This window comes from Jatropha curcas, chromosome 2 (genome assembly GCF_041381405.1).
Source record: "Jatropha curcas cultivar XTBG-Jc1 chromosome 2, XTBG_Jcur_1.0, whole genome shotgun sequence".
Taxonomy (NCBI): domain Eukaryota; kingdom Viridiplantae; phylum Streptophyta; class Magnoliopsida; order Malpighiales; family Euphorbiaceae; genus Jatropha; species Jatropha curcas.
In genome coordinates, this window is record NC_143152.1 from 7,809,757 (window position 1) to 7,822,850 (window position 13,094).

The 13,094-nt window shown below is 31.0% G+C and overlaps 2 protein-coding genes across 2 annotated transcripts; both read right to left on the reverse strand.

Moving 5' to 3' along the window:
* Positions 1-1,870: 1,870 nt before the first annotated feature.
* Positions 1,871-3,473, reverse strand: LOC105629457 (transmembrane protein, putative (DUF247)). Its single transcript, XM_012211054.4, has one exon. It carries the CDS (start codon positions 3,384-3,386, stop codon positions 2,052-2,054), a length of 1,335 nt encoding a protein of 444 aa, XP_012066444.1. The 5' UTR covers positions 3,387-3,473; the 3' UTR covers positions 1,871-2,051.
* Positions 3,474-11,745: 8,272 nt separating this feature from the next.
* On the reverse strand, positions 11,746-12,469 carry LOC105629514 (dehydration-responsive element-binding protein 1B). Its single transcript, XM_012211123.4, has one exon. It carries the CDS (start codon positions 12,446-12,448, stop codon positions 11,792-11,794), a length of 657 nt encoding a protein of 218 aa, XP_012066513.3. The 5' UTR covers positions 12,449-12,469; the 3' UTR covers positions 11,746-11,791.
* Between the last annotated feature and the right edge of the window lie 625 nt (positions 12,470-13,094).

The following is a 13,094-nucleotide window of genomic DNA, read 5'->3' on the forward strand; positions in this document are numbered from 1 at the left end:
TTTTTTTTGTTGAATATCTATGATTAAAATGTTTACATATTTGAACTTAGTTATAAATATGTCTAGTATTAAAAAAGTGTGCTAAATATGTTTGAATTATGGAGTATATATATATATATATATATATAGTTTCTTTTCCATATTTGCTTTATAATTTATATTTTTAACAGGTTTGCTGAGTCCAAAATAAAATAAAATAAAATATCTAGTAAAATATGAACTGGTGTGGTTCTTCAGCAAGTCACTGGATGAACTACTTGATGTTCAAATAATTACAAATGTACATAAGTTATGATTTTGTCTATATCTATCTATATTCAATTAAGTAGTAGAATACATAAGTTCTATCTCTTTTCACAAAAAAATTTACTGTATTTGAAGCTTTGTGGAAGATTAATTTGCTCATAAAGTTATTAATTTTGATAATATTATATGGTTTTTTACACTAGCAACAACAATTTTTAGAGTTTTTATATGCGAAATATTCATTAGTGTGTAGTTAATATAACTTTTGAAAATATAATTTTCTCCAATAAATATCTAATCAATTTTATTTTATAAATTACAGTCTTTAATATAAACATTTTATAAGTTGAAATATTTATTTTATAATTAAATTTCAAAATCAATTTATTGTCAAGTGTTTTTAATTTTTTGGATGAGCTAAGAGTACCATATGAAAAAGGAATTGTTTTGGTAGTTAATAGAGTGTTAACCGTTCACTCACGCTGCTTTTTTCTTTATACCATACGGTCCATCAAAGAATGCATAAAAGGGCTTCGTGTGATGCACGCCCAAATTTGGTGGTGCAATGGGAGAAAATTTCAAATCGGTAAGAATGCTAAAGTTGGCTAAAATATTTGTTTAGCCCTTAGGCAAGAGTAAGGCTCTAACACGTGGCTCAATCCATTTCCGCAAAAAATAGAGGTAACTGAGTAACCACATCATAACGGGAGGGATTGCTGATACGGCTTAACCACTCGCATTTGACTAAAAATCTCTCAAAGTTTTTAGTTCCTTAATTATTTATATTAATGTCACTATTTTTATTTTCTGAACGCTCCAAATTTAATATTAGTAAGTCTAGTTTACATTAAAAATTCATTTAATTACGTTACCTTATATTCTATTACGTAGTATTGGAAATTTCTTAATATTAATTAGAAATTAAGATGTCCTTTCTTATATATGATTTAACCATTCACTTATTACAACTGAAATATTAATTAGATATCATCTACTACTACCATAATAACTACATTAATATATACAAAAAGAAACTGAAAAATAAAACAAACTGTCAATTTCCCATTACTAAAATCTCTTCTTGAATGTTTGGTTTTCCTCGAATGTGTGGTAGCACGTGCATATATATCTAACAAACAAACTAAAGCTTGGGTGAAAGGTTGGTGAAATAGAACTAAATATATACAGCTATTTTATGTTGTCAACTCAATTAAATGTGCATAAAACAAACAAGAAATATGGTATTATGCGTTCAAATTCTTTTATATATATATATATATATATATATATCATTCACTAATAATAATATCAAGAATTACAAATACTCATATTGACCGAATGTAGAACTTTACTTTTAATTAGTAGCTAACATAATTTGTTGATCTTTTAATGAAAAGAAAGAATTCATATTTTTTTGAATAATGAAACTAAAAGTAAAAAAATATGATATTAATCTTTTTGCTTGTAGTTGATTTTTATAAAAGGTGTACATATTTATAATAACAACTAATCTGTTAATTGATTTGAAAGATAAATAATAAAATCTCTAGATTTTTTATACCTGGGTTGTTTTTCCATGAATTTACAATATATGATGAACACAAATAAATAATTAAGAGCTTAATAAATCAAAATATTTGGTTTCAATTGTTTCATTCATCACATTTTATAAATTTCCAATACAAAAAACCATATAATAGTACAACATACTCATATACATAAAAGCTTTCCTAAAAAAAATATATAAACAACTTTCCTAAAAAATATATCAAGCAAATCTACACAATCTAACTAATAGATTTTATTTAATTTCTATACGTAGCATAAATGGTATAGAAGGTTTGTGTAACAGTTAAAACCAGAAGAATGAGAGCAGCTAGAGCAGATATAAAAGACCATGGAGTATCAAAATACGTATACTTGAATCCTGCCCATTGGACATGCCAACTATTCATGTAATATAAGTGAACATCATTAAACAACTTAGCCAAATAGCACAAATCAATATCAAATGCAACTTCCTTGCCAAGATTATTGATGAATCTTGCAACTTCTGCGTCAGTACCAAAGTAATTCTCAATAATATTGTGATCACATAAATACCCAACATCTTTGTTTGTATTTACTAAGCAATCCAAGAAAGTTGCATATGTTGTGAAGTGTTTGGAGCTTCCATTGTGGCATTGCTCATACGCTACACAGTTAAACAAAAAAGAACTCATAGCATCGTCAATAGTTATTGTAGGCATTTCTATAACTCCATGGTTAAACTTCACCACCAAGAAGCTATCTGCCTTTCCTGGAGTAAGTAGAATTCCTGCACGACGAAGCTTTGATACACATTGAATGATATGGGTTCGTGTTTGGTTATTGTTTTCTACTTGACTTCGTTCGAAATCTATATAACTTGATCGAACTAAATCAAGAATGTGTCTTCCTTTGAGATTAGCATGCCTAGTGATTGATCCATCTGGCCTTTGTAAGAAATAATTAAAGAAATTTAACGCAAGAGTGGATAAAGAGACGCAAGATTGTTCTTCTTCAGGCATTCTTGATAATTCAAATAATTTTTCAAGAATAAAAAAGGGCATTTGATTTTCAAGTCTTAATAAATCCCTGTAAAAAAAAGCAATGATCCATTGCATTGTGAAAATAGGGTCATCATCGTCAACTTCTATCACGTCACCAACTTTTCTGAAAAGTTCAATAATGAAACAACCATCAAGAACCATCATTTCTAAAAATTCATCTTTCTCAATTTGTATAGTTTCTGAATAACATTCTCTTGCTGCAATTTCTAGTGGTTCTACCGCTTTTAATAAGTCTTCTAAGTAAAGGCCTTTAAGTTGGATTCTAGAAAGCAAACAACCTAAGTATCTCCACTTATGCTCTTCAATCATTCTAAGGTGAGGCTCTCCGTGATGGTAAGGACCTATTGAGACAATATGAGGTTGATAAGACTTACCATTTATGTCTACGAAGCTTTGAGGCACCTTAAAAATGCAACAAGAAGACTTAGCAGCAGATTTGGCTAGTAATTTTGGTGGGTTTGAGAGTTTTTGGTGCATTAGTTTGAGATGATCTCTGTTTGCCTCCCAAATTTGTATTGTATGACAGCCTCCTTCTTCTTTGCTACCCATTGGAGTCAACAATTACAGGTGAAGCAGATATCTGAAGCTGTCTTGTGGATGAAATTTTCTATAACTTTTCAAGAGCTATATAGCAACTATTAGGGTTCCAGATAAGATATGTATGGACGTTCTAGAGCCATTAATAAAGAAATTAATTGTTGTAGGGTGAGGGTGACCCACTTCATCAAGTAATTAATAGTTTGTAATTGTTATATACTAACTTTAGGGGGTTTATTACAAAAACATTAATAATGAATTGACGGGTTTCTTCATATATTTATGTAACTATATAAAGATAATACATCATTCCTACTTCAAATACAATCTTGCCTAATAAGTTTGTGAATATTTTTCTTTTATTTATTGGAGGTTAAATGTATGAACTTAATATTTTGACTATACATGACTTCGGTTCTCTTTTTTTAATAATACTCACTACATTAATAAAAAAAATTCTAAATAGAAATAACTTGAATTTAATTAAAATCTTTCATTTTTTAAAATTTATAAAGAGACTAAAAGACCAATCATGATTTTAAACAAAGTATTTTGTAATTTATATGCATCATGTAATTTATATCGTGGATAATATTATTAATTGTTTAGAAATTGAGGATTATTTCTTTTGCTATAATTAATTGGATATATATATATTAGAAGAGGAATAATTATGTTTGGATAAGGATAATGAAAATCTTATATTAACTGTTAGTTAGAGATTGTTTAGGAATCCAATACCTTTCAATATATGCATATATTTATAAATTATGTTTTTATTTTATTATTATGTATTATTAGTAGTCCTCCTAATTGTTTGGTCATTTATGTCCAAAAGAGAATATTGTACGTATGATTTTATATGTTACATACTTCAAGAGTTACTTCATTGAATCTAAGTGACTCTTCAGTATCTCGCCTCTCTATATATAGCTATCTCTTTGTCTCATTTCCTTTACTCATGCATTTTCAATCTTCAGAGCGTCTCTCTCTAGAAGTGCATTTCCTCTCTAGTTTTCTTTACTTTAGTAAGTCTTGTAATCTTTGTTTTATTTCTTGTTTGTTTTTGGCGAGATCATGAGTTCGTCTAGTGATGAAGATGTTTAGGTTTTGGTTGATCCATCTGAGGACGAGAGTATTGAAGCTGTTGAGTCCAGAGCTGATGGGGTGAAAGGTCAGAAAGAAAATATTAAGATTGCTGATGTCCCTTCAAACATCGACGAGGGCAAGCTCTTGGATGTACGTTCCATGTACAATGTTGCCCCTGAATACAAATTGATTCGCCCTCGGAGTATATCAGAGTAAACGAGCCTTTGGATAGTGATTCTATGATGTTATATGCGGAGTCTTTTTGATCTGGGGTTCAGTTACCTTTATCCAAACCTTTAAAATCTTTCTTTAATGATTATGAGATTGCCATCAACCAGCTCCATCCTAATGGGTTGAGGTTTTTGCGTGGGATAATAGAACTGGATCGCCGCAATGGGACTACCCTTACTGTTCGAGGGATGTAGGAACTCTATAATCTATAAAATCAAGTTAAGGAAGACCATTGCTTTCTTCAAGTGAAGAACAATGACAATGTCTTTTCCAAGCAATCAAAGATTTCCTCTTTAAAGAATTATAAACAAAAGCATTTCATTGTACGACATCCTAGAGGGTTCAGAGTAGGGTTAGCCATCTCCCAATTTTCGAAATCAAAACCATCGATTCGGAACCCGTGGGAACGAAAACGGAACTGGTACGAACTAGAACTGGTGGTCTACGATCCAGTTCTGGTTCCATCATTTAAGGAACCATGAACTGGCGGTTCCAAGAACTGGCTGGAATCATCCAGAACCGGCGATTTTTCCATCGAATTAGCGGTTCCAAACAAACTTTGAATTTTATTTCAAACGGCTAGAACCGGCGGTTCCACCCAGTTCCATCGGCTTTTTGTTTTTACTTTTCCAAATTATCTTGTGAAATCCCCAAATTATTCCTCCTAACAACTATAAATTGCTATATAATGGCTAGTTTTAAGGCTGTTTGTGGAAATTTGATTTTTTGGATTTATTATAAATACCCCTTTCCATTTACAATCACCTCACACAAAATTATCTCCATTCTCTCTACTCTATATTATTCTCTACTCTACAATCTCTCCAATTTTCATTATAAATTATTGTCCAAAATATTGCAAAAATAACTTCTCCAAAGTCCAATTTCCAATTATTTGTCCAAATTATTGTCAATTAATTTCTCCAAATCTCAATCTCTAGTTATTCTCTCTAATTTTTTTTATTCAACTTTTCAAGTTACATATTATTATCCTATAATGGCGAGTAAAGGAAACCCAAGTTCCGTTAAGAGTAAAGGAAAGGATGGAGAAACACAAAATTCATCTATGCCTGTGAACAACATATTCGATTTCACTCCCGACCAATTCGATCTTGAGGGATATCCAAATGAACATTTAGAAATTATAACTCAAGAATCCGAATTTAATGAAGACAACTTGCAATAAGAGGTAGAGCAAGGCACACAAGTTGTTCGACGAGCAATATAAAATTCTGACATATTCGTTATTCATTTCACGAAGAAAATTAAAAGCAACAAAATGTTCGATATAAGTTGCAATTATTGAGGAATATCGTATAAAAAGAAGAATTAGCTAAAATGATTTCTGTGGAACATTTATGTTTTAGTTTTGGTGAGAAAGTGAGTTTAATTGATATTGTCAAAAAGTTTTGAATCCTTCTGCTAAAAGAGGGCCAAGAAATACGGTAGGACGGGCTATTATTTATTTATATAAAAAAAACAAAAAAAGAGTTAGAACTTTTATTTTCTGAAATAAAAATTCGTGTTTCAATTTGTTGTGATATTTGGAGTGATCATTGGCAATTGCATTCTTATTTGGGTATTACATGTCAAAAAGCTTTAAATCATTATGCTAAAAGAGTGTCAAGAAATACTGTAAAAAAGACTATTATTTATTTATATAAAAAAGGAAAAAAAAGAGTTAGAATTTTTATTTCAATTTGTTGTGATAATTGACAAATGCATTCTTATATAGTTATTACATGTTATTGGATTGATGATGATTGGAAAATTCGAAAACAAGTTATTGCATTTCATATTTTTGATGATAAACATACTACAAATAATTGTCATAACCCGATTCCATGGGCCGGACCGGCACTAGGGCCCAGGTAAGCTTAAGGCCCCCGAGGCCCGTAGTAAGCCTGAAACACTAAAAATTTACTATCTCAATATAATTTTAAACATTCAGCCCATATTTATAGGAAAATAAACCTCAAGATTTTATTAAATCTCGGCCCAAATTTATCAACTACAACATTCATAGTTCGGGCCCAATTAACAATACATCACATTTTTAATATGGGCTCATAGAATTATATCGTCTATGTTAATATATGACTAATTTTATATAAATTCTACAACTGCGGAGTCACTAACTATTTGGTATACATAGCTTTTTATACATATAATTACATAGTAAAATAATTATGGAACTGGAAAATTTTCTTCTAGCCCTGCGGCGAAGGAACATAACTTAACTGAATTAAAGAGAAACTTACTTCCTAAAAAATTAAACAAGATATGTGAGCCTTCTAAGAAGTAATACTTATTGCACAACACACGCATTCACACAAATGTATAAATATATCAATCTAGTCATCCGACTAGTTATATGCTCACGCAGCCAGTCACACAAATGGCATATCACCAGCACTCACAATTATTAACATCTTCACATAATCACATCACGTGGAAATTAGTCAGTGGCGTCACCGAAACCCCTGATGAGCCGTACTCTCACCTGGCCCATCCTCTCAAACGTGTGCACCCAGGGAGCCAATCCCCCATACCTGGCCGACCGGTCTAATCCTCACACGACTAGTCCTCTCATTGTTTTTACATTCTCTCTTTTCTTTTCCATACCAACAGGAGGCAACCCGGTGGTCTCCATCCAATCTAGATCATCAGGCGCTCATAACAGGAGGCCACCTTGCGGGCTGCGATCAGATCTAGACTATCAGGTGCGCAACGACGAGAGGCCATCCTATGGTTTCTATATAATCCATGGTATCAGGTGCACACGGGGGCGCCGATCTCCCATTTTCCCGGCTGACGGTCCAATTTCATAATTCATCATAATCAGGATCCATGCTTTATCGACCGTCCTCACAAACCCATGGTGACCCACTTCATCCCAATTCCACACAAACAAAGCATAGCATTATCACAACACAATTAATCAAGTATTGCAATTAAATGCAGACATATTGATCAGTTAAACATTGAAATGCAATGCACAATTAGACATTCATACTCAAATGCAAATAAATAAATAAATAAATAATATTAACAATAAACGACAACGATAAAATAAATAATAATAATAAACAATAATAATGAAAATAAATAAGTAATTGAATAATTAAATGAATAATGATGATAATAATAAAATAATTAGAGCACTCTATTTATTATGTATTAAGTTATAGAATTAATCTAAATAAACTTATTAATTATGTTATTAATTAAAACTAGTCTAAGTTCTATCCAAATTTCGGCAGCACCTCCCCTAAAAATTGGACTATCCACCTGTTTAGATAACACAGTATTATTATATATTTATCAATCAATACACACAGCCCATCCGTCGGGCAATCAATCAACTTTATTCCCATACTCCTTAAACATCAGTATTAACACCCAAATATCTCAACCATAAGTTTATAAATATAACGACTTTCAATCTGTTCCAACAATACTCATATAAGACATATAAGATTATTTGTTAAATCATAAGCTGACCAAATTAATAACTTTATGGTAATTAAATTGTTAAGTTGTTAAAACTCATTTTTAACAATAACTATTTATAACTACTATTTATTTAGATTCAATCATCTAATTATCTAACTAATTAATTCCGATTCATCCTTCACGTTTCGGTTTATGGCAATTATTCCAAAATGACTTATGCTCTAGATTTTCAACATTAAATGTATTTTGTTAGGTTGAATAGTGATTTTTAATTCCGTACTCAACCTAATATAATCACAATTTCTAACAAGTGAATCCTAAGTTTGAATTCTCCTAAAAATCCTCCAATTAAATTCACAAGCTTCCAACCTAATATTTCAAAGTCCTTCGATTAAATATCTATTCGAAATTAACTAAATTAACCTATAAATTTAAATTTTAAATTTATAACAGAAATAGGAAAATAGAACTTAGGGCGTACCGATCGAAAATCGAGTGATGATTCCAGGATCCACGCAAGGAGAGGAAGATTCTGTCTCTTGATGCCTCGCCGAAGTGTCGTCGGACCGCCGCCGTCGCCGCCGTACACGGTGGCCGGAAAAAGCAAAACTGCCTAGAAATTTGCAACGATCATACCATTCATCTCAAAATTCACCGAGGATCCCATTTCTAGTGTTAGTTTAGTGAGATTGGTCCTCTAATTGGCCGGATCGGGCCCGACAGCCACTGCACCTCCTCCGCGCACGATTGCTCCTCAAATCTTTGGGAAAGTCTCAAATTTATGGAAGGAAAATGCTCTAGAGGTGATTAGGAGTTGATTGCAATCCTTCCCGTCGCCTGAGATCGACTGAACGGCAAGATTTCACCTGAGAATGAAAGAGCAAGGTGCGGTTTGCAAAAGCAGCCCAATCGCACCGCTAGAGCTCCGTTCGCGTGAGAGGAGGCTGGAAACGCAGTCAGCGGCACATGGTGCGTCGTCCGCCACCTCGTGCTCGTCTTGCGGTGGCCGGAAACGCGGTGCCAGGGGGAAAGAGGAGGCTGTCGCGCGTTGGAGGGAGAAGAAGAAGAAGGAGAAGAAAGAAAAAGAAAGAAAAGATGGTTCTAGAGAACTCTGGGCCATTTCGGTTTGATTCGAATCGGTTTGGTCCAAATCAATAGTTTGGCCCGACCTTGCTTGGTTTACGGGGTTCTCATCTAGTTTACAGAATCGGTTTGATTTATTTTTACTTATATTTATTTTTATTATTTTAATTAGATTCTATAACATTTCTTCAATTTACTTAATATTAATATTAATAATCATAATATTAGATTTTAAGATAATTAATTCATGTAGTAACCACACTCACATTTACATTAATAGTTAGGGCTTCATATCTAGTTAAACAAAATTTCTAAAGGTTCTCAACCCGGTAATTCCGATAATGTGTTTTGGGCTTGAGCCCAACTCACCATTTAGGCCCAGATTGAAATTGCTCGGAACTTACAACCCATACCGTCACAAATTCAAATTTTTGATTTATTAAAAATTTAAAAGTTTAGAAAATAAAAATTCAGGGTATTTCAATAATACATATATATATATATATAATGATTGCTTCACTTTTAGATAAATATAAATTAACCATAACAATTTTTTCAATTCATTTGATAATGTCTCTGCCAAAACTCAATCAATTATTGAACTTAAAGCAATTTGTAAACTAAATGTTGGTGGAAAATTTTTTCATATTAAATATGTATATCATGTTTTAAATTTATGTGTACAAGATGGTTCAAAAGTTCTTGAATCTTTTATTTCTCAAATTAGAAAAACTATCTCATATTTATGGAGACATCCCCAAGTGATGAAAAGTTGGGCTAAATTTAATAAGAAAAATAAAAGGACCAAAACATTTTCCAAGGGATGTCCCAACTCATTGAAATTCAATATATAAATTATTAAACAAGTCTTTTTCATATAGAGAATTATTGTGCATATTTATTACTAATAATATTTAATAAATTAATTTATAACCACAAAATTGGGAGATTTGTTCAAAAATTTTGGATATTTAAAAGTTTTTAATGATACTACATATAAATTTAGTGAGGTTTATTATCCTACATCTCATTTATTTTTGCCTATATGCATTAATATTATTAGTGCACTTTGAGAATTTGAAAATGATGTTTTATTAAAATATTGTGTCTTTTCAATGAAAGAGAAAAGGTTATCTTATTTTAAAAATATACCGCGCATTTTTCTTATTGCTTGTTTAAGAATTCAATACCTTTCAATATATACATATATTTATATATTATTTTTTATATTTTATTATTATGTATTATTAAGTATATTTATATAATTAAAATGTGGCTCAATGTTAGTTAAACTTTAAACTTGTGAAACTCTATCTTCACCTATTAAAAATCATATTAAAATTCAAAAATCTTATTTAAACTATATAAACCAATATAATTTAGTTTCACTTTATTCAATTTAATGGTTTGAAGTCAATCATAAGAAATCTCTATATCTAAAAAATATATATTTGCAATAATAATAATTACTATTTTTAATCAACAACTTAAAAGCCAATATGACTTTCTACACCGACATGTTCATTGGTTTGACTCGTTTCCACAGTGTTTCTCTTTTTCGACCTTTTCCTGCTGGGCCTAACTGAGGCCCAGCCATAAAATACCATGAAGACTCTTTGACGCAGTCAGGTCAACCTAATAAAATCATGTTGGTCGTTGGGTCATGAGCTACGCCTACAAAGCAAATCCTTCTATGACTTGGCCCGTCCAATTAAATCATCCTCCTCCTTACACATACTCTCATATATTTGGAAAAATTAATTATTTTAATAAATGTTAACTTTTTAAGTATTTTTTAACTATTAATTATATAAAACACTAAAAGTTAAATATTTCACGAACTAACATTTTATAAAAAGTTATAAAATGCTGACGTAAGTTGTAACAAACAAAAATGAATTAGTATTGTAAGTGATCCAGAATAAATATATATAAGTTAATCCTTATTATTCATTATATAACAGTTAACGTGATATTTAATTTATATAATTAACTAATATTATCATCTATAATTGAAATCATTTTTTGAAAAATAACTTACAGAGAATATTTTTTAAATAGGATACTGTAAATGTATATGGCATGAAAAAAAGGACGAGTGAGATATGATAGAGAGAGAAAAATTTATGTAGAAAATTTCTTTTATATGTATCACGCGTAAACGTTACATATAGGTACAAAATCATTATATGGGTAAACGAAATTAAGGAAAAAATTACAATTAGAAATCAACATGCATCAGTTAAAATTAAAAAATAAAATGAAACGATCTAATCTAGTTATTCAGATTGATTGGCTCACTTTAATTTCTGACCTTAAGTAACATTAATTTTTTTGTCCAATTATATAAAATAAACTAAATTTGTTCAAAAATCGAATCAAATTGACTGAACTGAATTGGTTCGACTTTATTTGATTCTATATATAGTTGGATTTCGGTTTTTTACTTTAAGTATTTAATAGGTAGAAAATGAAATATCTTCTCTAAAAAAAGCACTAAAGAAAAAGAAAATGAAGTAATTATGTTTTTCTAGTTTATTATGGAGTCTAACTATTAATTAATCACTCCAAAGAGTCAAATCAACAGTATCCTCTTCTTTCGTATCATTCCAGCTAAACCCCCTTTTCATGGCTGGTGGTGTTAGAATCAACCCTTCTGCCATACTATCAAGTAATGCCGGCATATTAAACAACTCTTCTTCATCCAGAAACATTTTATTATCATTATTATTATTATTATTATTATTATAACCTTCTTCAACACTAGCTTTCAACGAAGATGAAGAAGAAGCACATTGAACATCGCCACCACCACCATGAACACCTGCAGCTTCCAATGCGGCGCATTGAATATCCTTTATAGAGGTTGACCCAACTTGAGGCAACAAATGCGCTGTTTCAGGAAAGTTTAATGACGCCGTATTTCCCCGAAGTGCTTTAACAGCTACATCATAAGCTCTCGCTGCCATTTCAGGGTTTGGAAACGTTCCAAGCCATATCCGAGACTTAGTCTGTAGTTCTCTCAGTTCACTCACCCATTTCCCATTTTTTCGCCGGACGCCCTTGTACACAGGGTGGCGAGTCTCTCTAAACTTTTTGCGTTCAGCTTTTCGCTTTTGTACGCCTATTTGATGGGATGTTATTGAAGAAGAAGAAGAAGAATAAGAATAAGATGGTGATGATTGTGATGATGATGATGATGATGAGTCCTCCATTGATTGCTGGAAAGGTTCTTTGATGGTGAAATGGTGAAGAAGAGCTTTACTATGATTTTATATATTAATGAAGGTACAGTAAAGCATGTGGAATATTACTGTTAAAACAGGAATGTGGAATATGAAAAATGTGTTGAATTATTTTCCACGGGGGACCAGGCATTTGACAAAGCCCAACGTGGAGAGAAAAGATTATTTTTTCTTCCATTGTGGGCCCATTCTCTAATTTTAGTATTTACAACTGAAAAATATTTGTCGACATTGTTTCCTCATGTTTTTAAATCGAATCCGATATTAAATCGGTTTGATTCAGAGGTTATAATTAGGTGTGAGTACGATTTTTTTTTTTTAAAGACCCTATAATTTTTTGTTCTTTGAAAAAAGTTTTCAAATCGAAATATAAATTTTGTTTAAACTGAAAATTGAAGTATAAAATTGCAGTTTGAAAATGTTTCAAATCAAATTAAATTAAGCCATATAATTACTCAAATCAGACTAAACTAAACTACATTAAAACCGTTTAATGCAGTTCGATTTGCAATTTAGTGTCATAATAAATATTTTTACATCAATAAAAAATATAATGAAAGAATTATATATAAATTTCTTTTATTTTATAGTTGCATCCATTTAAAGTTTTTCATTA

Coding starts and splice junctions, on each gene's coding strand:
- LOC105629514 (XM_012211123.4), bottom strand. CDS start 12,448: ATGGAGGACTCATCATCATCATCATCATCACAATCATCACCATCTTAT.
- LOC105629457 (XM_012211054.4), bottom strand. CDS start 3,386: ATGGGTAGCAAAGAAGAAGGAGGCTGTCATACAATACAAATTTGGGAG.